Source organism: Misgurnus anguillicaudatus, chromosome 10 (genome assembly GCF_027580225.2).
Source record: "Misgurnus anguillicaudatus chromosome 10, ASM2758022v2, whole genome shotgun sequence".
Taxonomy (NCBI): domain Eukaryota; kingdom Metazoa; phylum Chordata; class Actinopteri; order Cypriniformes; family Cobitidae; genus Misgurnus; species Misgurnus anguillicaudatus.
This window is the reverse complement of record NC_073346.2, coordinates 38028990-38046655: the sequence shown is the minus strand read 5'-3', so window position 1 is coordinate 38046655 and position 17666 is coordinate 38028990. Positions and strand designations below refer to the sequence as shown.

Sequence of the window (17666 nt, the reverse complement as noted above, 5' to 3'; positions counted from 1 at the left end):
AAAATTCGGAAGGAGTTACGCGCTGCGGGAGGAGCGAGTCATTAACATTTTTGGGTGTTAAAAATGATTGACTACATGTTTGTGTAGTTTATATAATATGAACTAAGACGCCTATTTCCAACATAACACGTAAGTCTTACTTACCGCATGCAACTTATGACCCAGTTGAGACTTTTCAATGAAATCCAGTGTTAAACAAACACACACGCAAAACTCCGCTGCAAACTATAATCATTGTTTCCATAAAGCTGGCTTACATATCCTTAAATTCAAAAACACACATCTTCTTTCATGCCATTGTTGATTTTTGATATAGAGACAGAGCGGAGCGCGTCATAACCTGAAAACCACGCCCACCGGGCGTTGACTTTGTATTGAGAGAGGCCGCCTCCTTGTCATTTCTGGCTTATAACAAAAAACAGAATAATGCCTAAAAGCTGCTGTGTGACAATATGTACAGCTAACAAGCCAAAGCACCCAGAAATAAGTTTTTATAAGCTGTCGACCTCAAAAAACGAGCGTTTAAAGACACAAAAGTGGAAAACAGGCAACTTTTCATAGTACTCATATTAGTAGAACTGCGTCCACTAGGGGGAAACGTAGTCGGCGATCCACTTTTTTCTCCTTAAAGACTGGGTTTTACGGCTCGACAGCTTATAAAAACTTATTTCTGGGTTCTTTGGCTTGTTTGCTGTACATATTGTCACACAGCAGCTTTTAGGCATTATTCGTTTTTTTGTTATAAGCCAGAAATGACAAGGAGGCGGTCTCTCGCTATGCAAAGTCAATGGAGACGGTTGGATCCCTCCCCCCCCCCGTGTTTTTCAAATTTGCATAACTGCGCTCTGTCTCTATAAAACAAAACTGTCGCGTGAAGTGATGTCTGTGACGCTGATTGATGTGTGGGCGTGCTTTTCCAGGGGAAGCGCCCAGAAAATAAATTATACGCATGGCTTAACCCTGATACGTCATCTGGACCCTCAAAACTTCGTCACAGAAATATTCGGTAACACGTCCTACTGTTTTTTTGACACTTTGCATTTGTTTAGCATGAGGAAACCAATCATTAATAAGTTAACACCCCCCCCCCCCCCCCTTAAAAGCCATAGAAAAGCTTTTGGACATGCATGTTCCTACCTATATGGCATGCATCATTACCTGTCCCACCTCCCACTGTCCTTATCTATTAAATTGGCAAAAAGGTCCATAAATGAAATAGAAATAATTCATTAATAAAGTGGAAGATTATTTATAATGTACAGAAGCACCTGTTGCACAGCCACCTCAAGTTATCCGACAATGATTTATTCTTGCTGAAAGTTTGTTTTGTGCTTTAGAAAGCGCTCTCTCATTTACTCTGCCCGGTCCTGTCAGAGACTCCTAATGACTCAATGCAGTCAGCCACGAGCTAAATGATCGCTGCCAAAACAAAAGTGCATCCATATTTATCTTTTCGGTCAATTTCCCATTAGTTCTAATATAGATCTGAATAGGACAACTTTATGGGGCCAAGTCGGGCACACAAACAAATTCATCTTACATTATCGTAATCCATTAGGTGAGCTCCTCTTCTCCGTGCGGCAGATTTAAGTGCTATTTTGTTTTTCTACTAAACGTAATCTCGTTTAGAACGGATGGTCAGTTCTCCCGAGAGCGAGGCTGTTCCGGTGAGAAACGATGGTCGCAAACACTCGCTCAAGATTGCCAACTGTATTAGATAATTTCCCTCATTACAAGAGCAGGACACAAGCTAATTAGCAATTAAGACAAACTACAAGCTAATGAATAAAGTGTGAAGAACAACAGTAAAGAAACACACACTTCAGAGAGCAATAATCAACAGACAGTGACTGTAACACAATAAATAAAATTACCCTGCTTAGTGCTAATTTTGGCTGTACTAGATTAAAGTACCTCAAAGCCATGCTGTTTTTTTAAAGGATTAGTCTATTTTCTTAAAAAAATTCAGATAATTTACTAACCACCATTTCATCCAAAATGTTGTCTTTCTCTGTTCAGACGAGAAGAAATTATGTTTTTTGAGGAAAACATTTCAGGATTTTTCTAATTTTAATGGACTTTAATGGACGCCAACACGTAACAGATTTAATGCAGTTTAAACTTGAGTTTCAAAGGACTCTAAACAATCCCAAATGAGGCATAAGGGTATTATGTACTGAAACGATTGTCAATTTTGGCAAGAAAAATAAAAAATATGCACTTTTAAACCACAACTTCTCATCTTCCTCCAGTGCGACTTCACGCTATACGTCATCACGTTAAGAGGTCACAGATGACGTATCGAAACTACTCCCCAGTGTTTACAAGTGTGGAGAAAGAGGACCATTTCGACGTTGTTGTATGTTGAATGATACTAATTAATGTCTTTGTGTCAGTTTATTGTTTAAAATGGTCCACAAATGTGCATTTCACATATGTAACACGTGACCTTTTCACGGCATTACACAATTAGGTGAGGTCGCACTGGCGCGCCACATGACCGAAGATAGACGAGAAGTTGTGGTTTAAAACAAAGTGCTTTTTTTTTCTTGTCAAAAATGACAATCGTTTTGCTAGATAAGACCCTTGTGCCTCGTTTGGGATCGTTTAGAGTCCTTTGAAACTCTATTGAAACTGCAAGTTTGGGCTGCATTGAATCTGTTGCGGGTTGGGGTCCATTAAAGTCCATTAAAATGAGAAAAATCCTGAAATGTTTTCCTCAAAAAACATAATTTCTTCTCAACTGAACAAAGAAAGACATCAACATTTTGGATGACGTGGTGGTGAGTAAATTATCTGGATTTTTTTTAAAGGACCTTTAAACAAACTGGGAACACCTATACTCTATAGTCATGTTTTCTTTTGTTGGGAATAAATTATATATACAGTATATGACCCTGGACAAAACCAGGCATAAGGGTAAATTTTTTGAAATTTAGATTAATTCATCATTTGAAAGTTGAATAAACTTTCCACTGATATTGTTTGTTAGGATATGACCATATTTGTCCAATATAAAGCGATTTGAAAATCTGAGGATGCAAAAAAATAATCTTTAAAGATGTCCAAATAAAGTCCTTAGCAACACATATTACTAATGATAAATACATTTTTTATATATTTCCAGTAGGCATAAAAGAAAACTCTGTAATTTTGACCCATACAATGTTTTGTTGGCATTTGCTACAAATATACCCGTGCAACTCTGGGTAAGACTGGTTTTGAGGTCCAGGGTCATATATAACTGAGCTATTTTCTCATATCTAAATCCCATACATTTTTTCATCCAGTTCAACACAATGCATTATGGGATATCCCTGTAGTATATATATATATAATTCTGTTTTAGAATCTGGCCAGAAGAAAGTATTTCAAAAGGTGGCTTAATAACAACGCCTATTGTATGGTGCATAACAACGCTGCTTCATTTTAAAATAACCTTTTTATTTGAAAGATCCCTGTGAACGCCTTAAAACGTCACCTGCGTGGCACACTACATTTCGCAACAGAGCCTAAATATGCACATGCATTTTTAGCAAGGAAATCTTTAATAGAAATATCAGAAAATGAGCCTTACTTGTATTTTTATTGATGAGTTTCTTATGTGTCCACAGGAGCTGAGCTCTTTGGATTGTTTAATTATCCTGGTCGCCGTGAGGGTCAGTTCAAGTACTACACTGTTAAAGTTCCTCTCTGGGTCCAGCCGCTCGGTGACGGTATTTGCACTTTAGAGGCAAACTGGCTTGACCACATGACCCAACATTTCAACAGCGGGGCTTTACTTGTGGATGGATACTTTCAACTGACCAATGACAATGGTGAGTTTGGCCTGATACTTTTCAAGCTTAAAGGTGCAGTGTGTAACTTTTAGATGGATTTAATGACAGAAATGCAATATAAAATATACATTACTATATTATCAGTGGTGTATAAAGACCTTACATAATGAACTGTTATGTGTTTATTAGCTTGGAATAAGCCGTTGTATCTACATACACCACAGGACCCCTTACATAGAAGTCGCCATTTTGTGCCGCCATGTTTCTACAGTAGTCCTAAATGGACAAACTGCTGTACAGAGCGCGTTTTATCACTACTGCATTTTGTCTTAGACAACAACATGTTTGTCCTGTAGCAGCTAATGCGTTTCGGTTAATGGTGGACTGAGCCCTTGGTTGCAATTCACAATCTCACTGCTAGATGCCGCTACAATCTACACACTGTACCTTGAAATTAATGTTTTGAAACTTAACGAATCTTAATGATTTTCTCTACTGTTTTGGTTGCTTCAGAATGACAGACTTTTGTTTATGATTTTGTGTTTCCTTCGTCAAAAAGTACAGTTCAGTGTTGGGGGATAAGTAGTGGAGAATAGTAAGGCTTGCGAAAGTAACAAAGCGATTTTCTCCGTGCCTTGATTACATTTGTATTTCAAACTATGACAGCATCTTAAGCACGCAACCCTTGACAGAGCTAACAAATAGTGCTTTATTTCGTCACCGTTTTGCGCGTGTAGGTCCAGAAAGCTGTTTTCGACCATGTTAAAGCTCACGTAACACACGCTGTTTCTGCATTTCTGATGTTAATCTGGAGTACCTATAGAGTAGTATGATATCCTTTATATCTCTGAAGAGTCTTTAGTTTAATCAGATTTATAAAAGAAAGATTAGCTTTACCGAATCTTTCTGATAACGTACGAAAAAATGAAGAAGGAGGAGTTACTACCGCAGGAGGAGCGAGTACGAGTCATGCAACACGATACAACACTGTTTTAACTTATGATTCACTACATGTTCGTGTCATTTATATAATATGCACGCGACTATTTCCAACATAAGACAGAAGTCTTACTTACCACGTGTAACTCGTCATGACCCGGTTCTGAAAATCCACCGCATCAAACACACACGCAAAACTCCGCTGCTAATCCGGATAATAAACTATATTCATTGTTTCCATAAGGCTGGATGTCTTCTCCTTACATCCAAAAACACACTTCTTCTTTCGTGCCATTGTTGACTTTTGAAATTAAACAAAGCTGAGTGGCGTGATAAGCTGTTAGCAAGCTCTAGCGTCTCCCGCTGACTGATGGCTGGGCGGGGTTTTCCGGGGGAAGTTTTCCGGCGGAAGCCCATATAAAGAAGTGATATGTATCGAAAACCCCTGAAACGTCAGTTAGAACTGTAATCGAAAAAAACTAGCCAAAACTTGTACGAACCCTGGCGAAGTGCATTCGGCACAGAAATACTCTGAAACACGCCCAACTGCGGGTTTGACACTTTGCCTACGTTTAGCATGAGGAAACACCTCTATAACTGTGTTAATAAGTCAGAATGCTTAAACCCCCCCTTTAAGTAAATTCCTAAAGTGGTTATTTTTTTCTTATAACGCATTGTGTTTCTGGTTTCATGTGTTACAGTACTGATCCATCTACATGATGTTTAGTGCTCTAACAAATCCTGAAGTTTGACTTCTCAAAGTTTTTCAAAATAAAAGTAAATTCGGTTTAACACTTGTTACTTTTGTCCCGCTGCTAATACTGTTGCATTATGTTGAAAATTTATATTATGCTAATTTAATTTTCATAGTATTCATACTGTTGAAAATATGTTTTACTCTCAATAATTTAAGTTTGTACTGTCGGGTTAATTTGAAACATTTGATGAAACTGGAATTTAAAATAAAAATTTTATATAATAATGTTTTGCAAAGACAAACAACAAAATATGTTTGCAGTTACATATTAACAAGGTCATAGTCATGTACATTTACTAAAAACAAGTGTAACACAAAAATCTATCTTGTTGTGTTACTTTCGATGGCTGACAGGGTCAAAAGTAACAATGCGCTACTTATGTTCAAAGTGAAATTATACTGAAGTCATTTTACATTTGTTCAAAACTCCACCTGGTATTGATAGACCACAGCAAAATATAAATCTCTGTCTAATGGGGCATACACACCAAAAGCGAGTTCAATGATTTGCGCGAGTAGATTACATACAAAGTCAATGCAAAGACGCGATCAGACGCGTCCTCGCGTGGGGTGAATGACGTGATAAGAGCAAAGCATTTGCCGCGAAAACACACGCTATTTCCCTCAAACGCGTCTTCACCCAAATTGAAAATATTCAACTCGAGTGAAAAAATCGCATGACACGAAGCTAAATCCCGCGAGTAATCTAGTAGAGCGCGTAACGCGATGCCCCGCGTTTGGTGTTTACGTAGCATAAAACATTATCTTATAAAATAACGTTTTTCTAAAAAAGTGTAGATTGCTTCAATAAAAAAATATTGTGTAATAGGAAAATGTATAGCTACCCAGCAAGTAATAGCCGTCATTTCATCATCTAGTTTAACTATAAACGCGATATTGTCCAGCTATGAGTGAGCCACTTCTAGCCAAATTAAACTTGAATTTGATTATATATTGTTTTTTTTGTTGTTTTTTTTGCCAAAATAACTTGTGAGATCTCTAATATTCCATCATGTAATGACTGTCAACAGTGACTACAATGATTTACTTTCATTTATTTTATTTTATTTCATTTATTTATTTTCACTGACAGCCCAAGTTTTGTCATGTTTTAGCCTAGACGTCTGGGCTGTGTTTGGATGCTATTGTATGAGATGACTTATAAACGCAAAATTGATCGACGACTAACTTATATTTTAACAAATTATCTAATAATATAAATTTCTTTCATTACTGCAGAATGCTGGGAAAAAACAAAAAGAGTGACAGCATTAAACCCAAATTTACAATTGCGGCCATAGTGGCATATATTTTATTTTATGTGTGAGAAGATTCAGAAGCACAAAGATCACATCACCTCCAACACATGGATCAAAATGTTGAAAATGTAATTAGTTTGATGTGTTTTCTCCCTTTATTTACTTTCTGTCTCAGTAATTAAGCATCCTATTAAAATAGCTTGCGGGGTTTCGCTCGCTCTGGTGCACGTGAAGTATTTACCGAATGCAATTCAGCGTGCAGCCGAGAGATTTACACACAGGATCTCATCGCTCGGTTGGAAATGCTCTGGTGACTCCAGTTAAGCTTCATGTTTCTGATAGCAAACCTCATATAGGTTTTTGTGTGGTGGGGTTATAACACGAGGGACATTGGGAAAGCAGGGGTATTTGTCATCATTTAGAGCTCTTTGGATCTTCTCGTGGCAATGATGCAAAACCCAGGACTCTGATTAGTTTATTAATTTTCAGTAATGATTCCCCCGTAAACTATGTAAACTCACTGCCAAGTTTGGTGCAATTCAACAGGGGCAAGTTGTCCTGAAATAATCTGAGCACAAGCAAATCTGAACTCATATAAATCTGAGTTGATGCATGGCCATGGTTCCAGGTTGTTGCTAGGGTGTTCTGAATGGATTTAAACTGATTGTTTTGAATTTACTAGGGTGATTTAGTTGGGTGCTAAGGCATCGCTGTGTAATTGCTAAGGTGTTCTGAGTGCATTGTGATATGTTGCCATGCAGTTGCAAGGGGGTTTGGCTGGTTGCTAGGGCATCACTTTGTGATTGCTAAGGTGATGTATATTGCCATGGAGTTGATAGTGTATTCTAGCTGGTTGCTAGGGCATCGCTATGTGATTGTTAAAGTGTTCTGAGTAATTGCGAAGGTGTAGCTGGTTGCTAAGCATCACCAGGGGATTGCTAAGGTGTAGTGTGCTGCCCTGGAGTTGTTAGGGTGTTCTATCTGGTTGCTAAAGCACTCGCTATGTGATTGCTAAGGTGAAGTATTGCCATGGAGTTGCTAGGGTATTCTACCCTACTGAAAAATCCAGCTAAAACCAGCATAAGCTGGTAGCTGGCCCTAGCTGGGTTTAGCTGGTTTAAGGTGGTTAACGCTGGTCCTCCCAGCTCCCTGACAAAGCTGGTCATGCTGGTGGGCCAGCTGGTATTCCAGCATGACCAGCTAAGTCCAGCTAGACCAGCTTAAAATGTGACCAAAACACAGCTAGACCAGCTTGCTACACCAGCAAAACCAGCTTCCTACACCAGCAAAACCAGCTAAAACCAAGCTGGGGACCAGCTAAAACCAGCTCACCAGCCCACGCTGGTCTTAGCCGGATTTTTCAGTAGGGTAGCTGGTTGCTAGGGGATCACTATGTGATTGTTAAAGTGTTCTGAGTGATTGCGAAGGTGTAGCCGGTTGCTAAGCATCACTAGGTATTTGCTAAGGTCTAGTATGCTGCCCTGCAGTTGTTAGGGTGTTCTAGCTGGTTGCTAATGCATTCGCTATGTGATTGCTAAGGTGTAGTATGTTGCAGTGGAGTTGCTAGGGTATTCTAGCTGGTTGCTAGGGCATCGCTATGTGATAGCTGATTGCTAAGGCATCACTAGGTGATTGCTAAGGTGTAGTATGCTGCCCTGCAGTTGTTAGGGTGTTCTAGCTGGTTACTAAAGCATTCACTGTGTGATTGCTAAGGTGAAGTATATTGGCATGGACTTGTTAGGGCATGATAGCTGGTTGCTAAGGCATCACTAGGTGATTGCTAAGGTGTAGTATGCTGCCCTGCAAGGTGTTAGCGAATGCTTTAGCAACCACCTAGAACACTCTATATGATTGCTAAGGTGAAGTATATTGCCATGGAGTTGCTAGGGTATTCTAGCTGGTTGCTAGGGCATCACTATGTGATTGCTAAGGTGAAGTATATTGCCATGGAGTTGCTAGGGTATTCTAGCTGGTTGCTAAAGCATTTGCTATGTGATTGCTAAGGTGTTTTGTAATGTGATATCTTGCAATTGCTAATGTGTTAATGCTGGTTGCTAGGGCATCACTATGTGATTGCTAAAGTGTTAGGAGTGGATTGCAGTTTGTTGCTATTTAGTTGCTACGGTTAACAGGTCAATAGAGTATGTACACAAAGAGCAGAAAGCGTAGGTCCGAAAGTGAATTTAGCATCAAATATTGGAACATAAATGATGCAAAATTAGTTGAAAACTCAAGGTTAGCCATTTGTTAATACTGATGCCTTATCAACTAACTAACTTATACAACTTGAGCTGTAACTAAAGTAAAAAACAGGAGAATATGTTTTTTTACAACTCTAGAAGTGTAGAAAGATAAATGACAGTGCTCATGCCAACAACACGCGCAAACAGAACGAACAGGAAGTGAGAGCCGTGTTACAGGAGGTGGAAGGCGCGATGCGAGACGCCCTGTGGATTCTGGGAACAATGTGATATCAAAGCACCAGCAGCATGTAGACTTTTCATAAGCGTCTGATTACATGAAAGACTGGAGTCGCATTCATTATCAGCCCTGTGAGCACATGGTCCAGATCTCTCCAAATTTAGCCTCTCTTTGAGTCTGGTCTGCGAATGCATAATGAGAACTCCATGGTGATGTGCTCACACAGTGTGTTCTCGCTGTAAACATCCACACGTCTGTAATACGTGAGGATGAACTCTCACATGCATAACAGATCTCGACCCAACTCTCACAAAAACAAGTCAAGGTCATATTTCAACAAGAATCAAATAAAATAAGAAATAATAAAGGCCTTCTATTAAGCATAAGAAAATGAAGACTTTATTGAGGACCATTAAGTTTTTTATTTCACATTCAATCGTATTACTTTAATACAGTTTAATGGTTAAATTACATTACGATCATTATAATCTGCAATATACAGTAATAAGACATTAAAAATGCATACAATATTGTATAAATGTATCACAACTGAAATTATATATTGTTAATCAGACAACATAATGTACTGTAAATTAAATTTGTTCATTAACATAATAATTTGAGGATATTATGTGCTTGATATTTTGTTCTGAAAATAATGCATCAATACAAACAAATTTTAATGATCCTATAAGCTTTCTTTCTGTAACTTCAAATTTCCTCCTTTTTGGGACGAAATATGACCTGGATTTGTTCTTGACAGGTTTGCCTCTCTATTTGACAGAGGATCAGAAAGATAGTCTCATGAGATCAGGAGGGGGCGCGACCCGCTATTCTTCACCATCCGAATCTGCCCTCCGGGTAGCAGATATGAGTTTATCCACCGATCCAGGGCTGGATGGGGGTTTGATGGAGGCTCAGAGTCTCTTGATGGATTTTGCTCTTTTTTAATGCTGTTGGTGTGGCGTTATGCTCCAATGATTTACTTTTACACCTCGCCCGTGACCTCGTCTGCCTCCATTTCAGTGACATTGAAGTTGTCCAGGAGAACGGCCTTTAACAAGAATCTTTCCTTCACCCTCGCCCCTATTACAGACCTCTGGTTTCCATGGTGAGGAAAAGCGGGATGTGGGAGTCATTATTTAATGCCATGGGTGTGCCGTTGATGTGAGTGCCACCCATCAGTCAATGCTGAATTTTAAATTATAAGGCCGGCATCAATAATTTCACATTTAAAGATTCATACGCATCCCTCCACACGCTCATCACAGCTTCAGGTTTCAAACCTGCAAGCAACAATGTTGACTAAAACGTTTCTTTTGTATGACTTCAGCACCAGACAAAACCCCCCTGCCCCCAGAGAAAATAACATGCGCTCACATCTGTGTGACATTTACGCACCTGACTATTCATGCCGTTCTGCCTATATTCAGATCCCTTAAAGGCAGCGCATGAATTTCCAATAAGGTATTATCTCGCTGTGAAAAGAATTTGGGAGATACCTCAGCTGTTGCATTTCTAATACACAAAAGGATGAGAGTATTAATAAAATCAGGTCCACAAGAGACAGCAGCAATTGACTAGACACATACAATATCAAATCATTACTTAACTCATTCACCGCCATTTTTTGTGATTTTCACACAAGTTTCACAAAATGCATTCCAGGAAAATTTCCTTCTATAAATGAAGAGTTTTGTTGCAAAACGAGATAAATCCATTTTTTTACATTTCTGTCAAAACATGTTTATTATTATGTTATCATGTTATTATTTTGTTTTATGGTGCTACTAAGCAGTATTTTTTAAGTTATGAAGGTTTAAATCAAAACAAACCAACTGCAGTTGCATTGAAATTAATTGGAATGCACAACCAAAAAACGAGATTTCTGAACAATTAAAAAAACGGTGGTTATCTCGTTTTAAACATACAAATATATCAAAAGAAACAACAGACCTTCTGCTTTCAAACAAACAAAACGGGGGGAAAAACTTTTTTATAACCTCTTAAATATGGGTAGGTTTCTTCAAATAAAACAAATTTTGAGCAAAAAGCTGAAATAATAGCATTTTTTTAAAAGGAATTTTGTTAGAGATCTGATTCAGAATGGTTATCATGGTTAAATTATGAAAAATTTGTTTTTGCTTTATATATTGGGTAATCTAGTGGATAATAGTGGAATTGCAGATTACCGTAAAAACCCATAAGGAAAGCGTCATTGGCAGGGAAGTGTTTTCTCTTAATTGACGAGATAACCCGTCAATGGCAGGGAAAGAGTTAAATGTGAAGTGTGTCTATTTTTAAGTCAACATGAAAACCTTATTTAGTTTTCTAATACACATTTCTTGATTTTATTTTCATTTAAGCATTTGGCAAACACTTTCATCCAAACAACTTAAAGTGCAGTCAAAGTATATCTGAAGAGTTTGGTTCCAAAATGCAATAAGTCCATTTTGACTAATTTGGGTAAAAATGTGTTTTCTATACCAAGAAAGAAAATGTTCTGTTACAAACTTTCACATAGCATCTTTAGGTTATAATAACATTAAAAATTCAAATTCATAATTTGATTTTCAAATATTTATTATAAAAACGGATTATTTTTTCCGCAAAATGCAATAAATCCATGATACGTTTTTTTTGTATAAATGTGTATTCATCTTTGCCATGTTATATTCATTTAGTTGTATACACTGGTATACACTGATTAAAAAAAATAAACATTAATGGCATTAATCAAAACACTTACTTTGTCATATTAAGAACACTGTCATTGCTGCGGTTATACTTGAGATGTCAATGTTGAACTTTTTTGACAGCGATCAGCTGTAAAATGTTTTGGTCCTGCTCGATTTTCGTTGACTTTGAGTAAAATAATGTAAAGTTTTTCATAAGATCCTCTGGGGTCAATGTGTTAACATGACAGAAGCTTGATGCAGTCGTGTGAGAACAAGCAACAGCCGGCATTTTTCCTTCGTCCGAGTGGCTCTCACCTAAATCATTAGATTTTGTTGGTTTACATTTCTTCCCCAATAAGCAGGCTAAAGCACGCACATCAATCTAAATTGGGTGCTCAACAAAAAAATGTAATAGTGTAGCAATGCAAAGTTGGCAACACCAAAGCTCCAAAAGTATCAAAAATATTTATTATTTAAAACTAGTGCATGGCATGAAGGTTACGTTTCAAAGTCTTCATTTAAACCTCTTGGCGACAATGTGTCTAATGTGTAAATGCGTGCTCAAAACGTAACCTTCATGCCATGCACTAGTTTTAAATAATAAATATTTTTGATACTTTTGGAGCTTTGGTGTTGCCGACTTTGCACTATTATGTTTCTTCCCCACAACAGAAAACCACCACAGGTTTATCAATGCCATCAAAATTACTATTTTGTTTTTGTTTGTTTGTTTGTAGGTGAGAAAAACTAGGATTCTGTGTGTTTTCAAAGCACCGCCATCATTGTTTACAATGCTTGGAATGGTGCGCTCTGATTGGTTGAGTGGATTTATTGCATTCTGCAGAGAAGCAGGACTGGCGTTTGTCGCGGTTCGGAAAAAATTAGAAAAGATGACAGCATAACACAGCGGATATCGGATTTTGCGTAAAATTAATAATTTACTTTTTAATACTGACCTGATACAACACTGATTTTGGCAGTAATTTTTTTTTAAATGGCATTTATCACGTTTTGAAACCAAACTCTTTATCTTTTTTTCATTTTGCCTGGGAATCGAACCCTTTAAGAGAGTTGCGCAAATGTCCAGCCGTGTTTGCACAATTTTACAACAGATTTCTGATCAACAATTAAACCTGACATCAACTGTACCATAGCGTTTGTTTCTTAAGCACAAATTGCGCTGAAAACACCTTCGTTTCAGCTACTATGTGCGTGACTACAGAGCCCCTCCCCCAGAGAGTCATCAGTTTTATTGATAGACGATTGGTTCTTTGAACCGGAAGGCCGGACTTCCGTCACCAAAGCACCCATATTGAGCGTTGCATTGTACTATTCATAGTAACAGCAGTGCACAATCTTGTTATATCCAGTATGTTTGATCTTCTAGCACAAAGTTACACTGCAAAAAATGATTTTCAAGAAAAAATGTTCTTAGTATTTTTGTCTTGGTTTCAGTAAAAATATCAAAAAATTCTTAAATTAAGATGCTTTTTCTTGATGAGCAAAACGACCCAAGAAAATAAGTCTAGTTTTTAGACCAAAAATATCAAAATAGTGATTTTGTGCATAAAACAACCAAAAAAATCTGCCAATGGGGAAAGCAAAAAAATCTTGAACATTTTTCTTAAACACTAAATTCAAGAAAAAATCAGATTTTTTTTTGGTTGTTTTATGCAAAAAAAAAAAAATTAAATTTGATATTTTTGGTCTATTTTGCTAATCAAGAAAAAGCATCTTAATTACAGAATTTTTAGATATTTTTACTGAAAACAAAACAAAAACACTAAGAATTGTTTTGCTTGAAAATCACTTTTTGCAGTGTACGTCTGTCAGTGTTCATGACTAAAAAAAGATCACATTGTTAGAAATTAAATGGTTGCCGAAAAGCAACATGGCTCTGTTTGTCATGTCAGCTTCTGGCTTAACAGTTACCAAAAGCTACTTGATTGTCATTATTTTTGCAATCCATAGTGATACACAGAAATTTTATACATTAAATAAGTCATTCAATGTTTTCTTAATTCAAAAACTTGTCTGATTGACATTTAACACATCCACTAATCCCACATCATGGCCTATTTTCACCCCGCGCTGTAAAATATAAATAAGCTGTCTGAAGCATTAGCAGCCCGGTCCGACACGTTTAAAGCTAAACGCTATCAGTCACGACTGACCCAGTCAGACTAACTTCACATATTCAGCAGTTGAACTCCATTAAACGGTCAGTCTCGCTCTCCGTCTCTCCTGTCAATGTTCATGAGTGACCCCTCACAAGGCCAACAGGACATTTGGCGTGTCTGTAAAAGACAGCTCTCTCACCTGAGACCTCACATATCCGTCCAGACGACGTGCCCTACTGAGGCAATCTCCCGAGTGGACTTTTCCAATTACGCTCCCAAGTGGGAACATCTGATGTATGGTGGACAGAACAATGGCCCTGCTTGAAAGACCGGTGAGATGTCTTCAATTGAGTAAGTGCAGCCTTAAATAGGTTTTTTTTTTGATGGAAGAACGCAGGCGACGGTGACGGCCACCCTCTCCCCGCCTAGAAATCCCCCTCGGCCCACGTTCGCCCGCCCCTCCGCACCCCGTAATGTAATCTGGAGTGTCTCCCAGACTCGACGGGGGCAACACAAACAGCATTAGTGTGTAAATAGAGGAGGGGTAATAAGGAAGCTTTTGGGCTGAGAGAGGACACAGAAATAACACGGGATGCGAGACACCAGCGCTTTCGTCTTCAATACTCAACAGAGCTTATTATCCTATAGCATGAATGTAGTTCAGGGTAAAACAGGGCCAAGTGCAAATACCTCATGGGGCGAACGGTGACGCCGGGTCCATTAAAATGTGCAGCTCTAACATCTAAAAGAGATGGGTTTTTTTATTTCATCAGCAGGAATGTTCTAGATTTCTTGGTTAATTAGGCTAGTTATTCATTAATCTCTGTCTTGTGTCCATCACTTTTAAATATTTCAAATAATCCACATGTCATCTTCCAAATATCTTCTTCTTTCTGTATTTATATATTTAGCACCCAATACTCCCCCAACAATACAGCGTCTCTCTTTTGATGTTTTGCTGGTCTTAAAGTAAAAGCTTAGTTAAATCTTGAAGCTACATCAGCGGTAGGGTACAAAATGGACCTTTTTATCCTTATGTACTCAACATCATGTTAATATAGAAAGAAAGAGATTCTTTTTAGGTTTTACCAAAATGTCAAAATAATACATAACTTTACACAATGCTAATAAAATATGTGACCCATATTGAAGTCGCCATGAAACGGAATTAGCAATTGCCTTATTTTCCCCGTGGTGACGTATATCCGAATAAAACGGCTTTTGAGATGAAATAAGGCAGGACTGGATTTGAATTTGTCCATCGAGATCTGATTGGATCGAACAGACCCAGTTCCGGTAAATGTGAAAGTCGGCACACCTCTGATCTACGTGCCGTCCTTCAATGTGATGCCCAGCTGATGCCTGACCAATGTTCACCGGCAGAACCCCCTTAATCTCCTTATCCGTTTATATGTGTGTATATATATATATATATATATATATATATATATATATATATATATATATATATATATATATATCCCAAGGGTTTTTCCTCCTAGGACTTTTTTTTATTTCCCCGGCTAAAAAGCCTGGGTTTTTTTCTCCTAGGGGTTTTTTTAACCCGGGGAGGCAGCCTTCTTGGGCTTAACTTCTAGACGTTACATTAGTCATGGCTGCAGCAAATTTAACTGCTTATGCTATCGTGTATTATGTTGTGCTATCTGTCGTTTTTCTGTGCTTTTCACTGCTTCTATTAATGTAAAGCTGCTTTGAAACAATTAACTATTGTGAAAAGCGCTATATAAATAAAATTGAATTGAATTGAAGTTGGGTCGTGTTGCTAATTGCTAATCGCTGCGATCTTCTCTCGGACCCCGCCCACATGCCATACTTATGACCGGAAGTGAAATCGTTTTGAGGAGGGGAGGAGATTTGCATTTTTTTTTTTTTTTGCAGATTAAAGATTAAGAGCACACACAAAAATGTTTTAAAAACAATGAAGCTCACAGATAAGTAATTTGTTAATAATACCACAATATTAAAAAAATATAGTTTTTCATTTCAATTTTATTGCGACTTTAAGTCATTTTTTGAGATTTACTGTTTTCTACATAAAATCGTCCTACATAATGTAAAGAACATTGAGTGAGAATATAACCTTGATATCTTTAATATTGACTGAGTGAAACTTTTTCAGCGTGCGGCCCCCCTTGTAAACAGTGCATTTCTTCGCGGCCCCCCAAAGAAAATTTGTGACAAAAAATGCTCTAAAACTCAACATTTTAAGAAAAAAAAACATTTAATTATACAAAAAGTATTGCTTTTGGTTAGTAGCCTTATTTTTTTTAGGTGTAATTACACAGATTTCATGATAAATAAATGTATTTCATAAAATGTCATAAAACTGGGGCCCCCCTGGCACCATCTCGCGGCCCCCCTGGGGGCCCCAGCCCCCAGTTTGAAAACCACTGAGCTAGAGCATTGCTTTAGCAACATAAAAGGTCCTGTGTTCAAATATATAGCGTATTTTTCGGACTATAAGTAGCACTTTTTTCATAGTTTGGCTGGTCCTATGACTTCTAGTCAGGGGGACTTGTAAGTCAGTATAAATTAATTTTGACATATATGAACATATGAACAAGAGCCAACATTACCATCTACCATCTATGTATATATAATGAGACCTTAGCTTGGATTTAACTGACTGGGTCCGTATGTGACCCTGGACCACAAAACCAATCATAAGGGTCTTTTTTTCAATTGAGATTCATACATCATCTGAAAGTTTAACAAAAAAAAGTTTTCAATTTGTGTATGGTTAGAATAGGACAATATGTAGCTGAAATACAACTATTTGAAAGTCTGGAATCTGAGGGTGCAAAAAACGATAAAAGATATTGAAAAAATCACTTTTGAAGCTGTCCAGATGAAGTCCTTAGCAACACACATTACTGATGATAAATATATTTTTGATATATTTACAGTAGGAAATTCACATCATTCATAATCTTTACTAATATCCTAATGATTTTTGGCATTAAAAATCGATAATTTAGCCCCATACAATGTTTTTTTGCTTTTGCTACAAATGAAGAGTTTCGTTGCAAAACGAGATAACCACCGTTTTTTTAATTGTTCAGAAATCTCGTTTTTTGGTTGTGCATTCCAATTAATTTCAACGCAACTGCAGTTGGTTTGTTTTGATTTAAACCTTCATAGACAAAAATGTTAAAAAATGGATTTATCTAATTTTGCAACGAAACTCTTCAAATATACCCATGCTACTTAAGACTGGTTTTGCGGTCCAGTTTCATATCTCATCGTTAGACCATGAGACTTATCTTGAATTTCACTGGGTCACACATTTTATCAAAATATGTAATGCCAAAACAATTGTTTCAGGCATGTAGCCTTTCTTTTGCCCAACTATAACTTCAAATGTCTTACTTTCAGGTAAGAAATAATAATTGTCTGCCATTTTTGTTTTTTAGCAGATCAACTCAGCAGGAGGACGGTGGACAGCGTGTTCGTGTTTCAGGAGGGCGTGGAGGGTGACATAAACGCAACCACCGGGTACGACGCTATTGTGGTGGAACAGTGGACGGTCATTGATGTAAGACAACACACATAACAACACAATCCAACAGACCTTTAATGTATAAGCCTCAATTTAAAGGAACAGTATGTAGGATTGTGGCCAAAACTGGTATGGCAATAACAAAACTTGTGGCTAAAACTGGTACTGCAATCACACAACTGGTGGCCAATAC

General features: G+C 37.6%; 1 protein-coding gene across 3 annotated transcripts in view; it reads left to right on the top strand.

Moving 5' to 3' along the window:
- The window catches only part of rftn1b (raftlin, lipid raft linker 1b), a 132713-nt gene that overhangs the window by 83276 nt on the left and 31771 nt on the right, over positions 1-17666 (top strand). For 2 of the 3 annotated variants that reach the window (XR_008645870.2, XM_055211364.2), the window contains exons 6-7: positions 3615-3818; positions 17388-17509. Coding sequence is in view for 2 of the 3 variants with exons in the window: in XM_055211364.2 (XP_055067339.2) it covers positions 3615-3818; positions 17388-17509 (326 nt within the window). In the remaining variant the exon portion in view is untranslated. The remainder of the gene's footprint in view (positions 1-3614; positions 3819-17387; positions 17510-17666) is intronic. The other variant, XM_055211365.2, reaches the window with a different exon arrangement.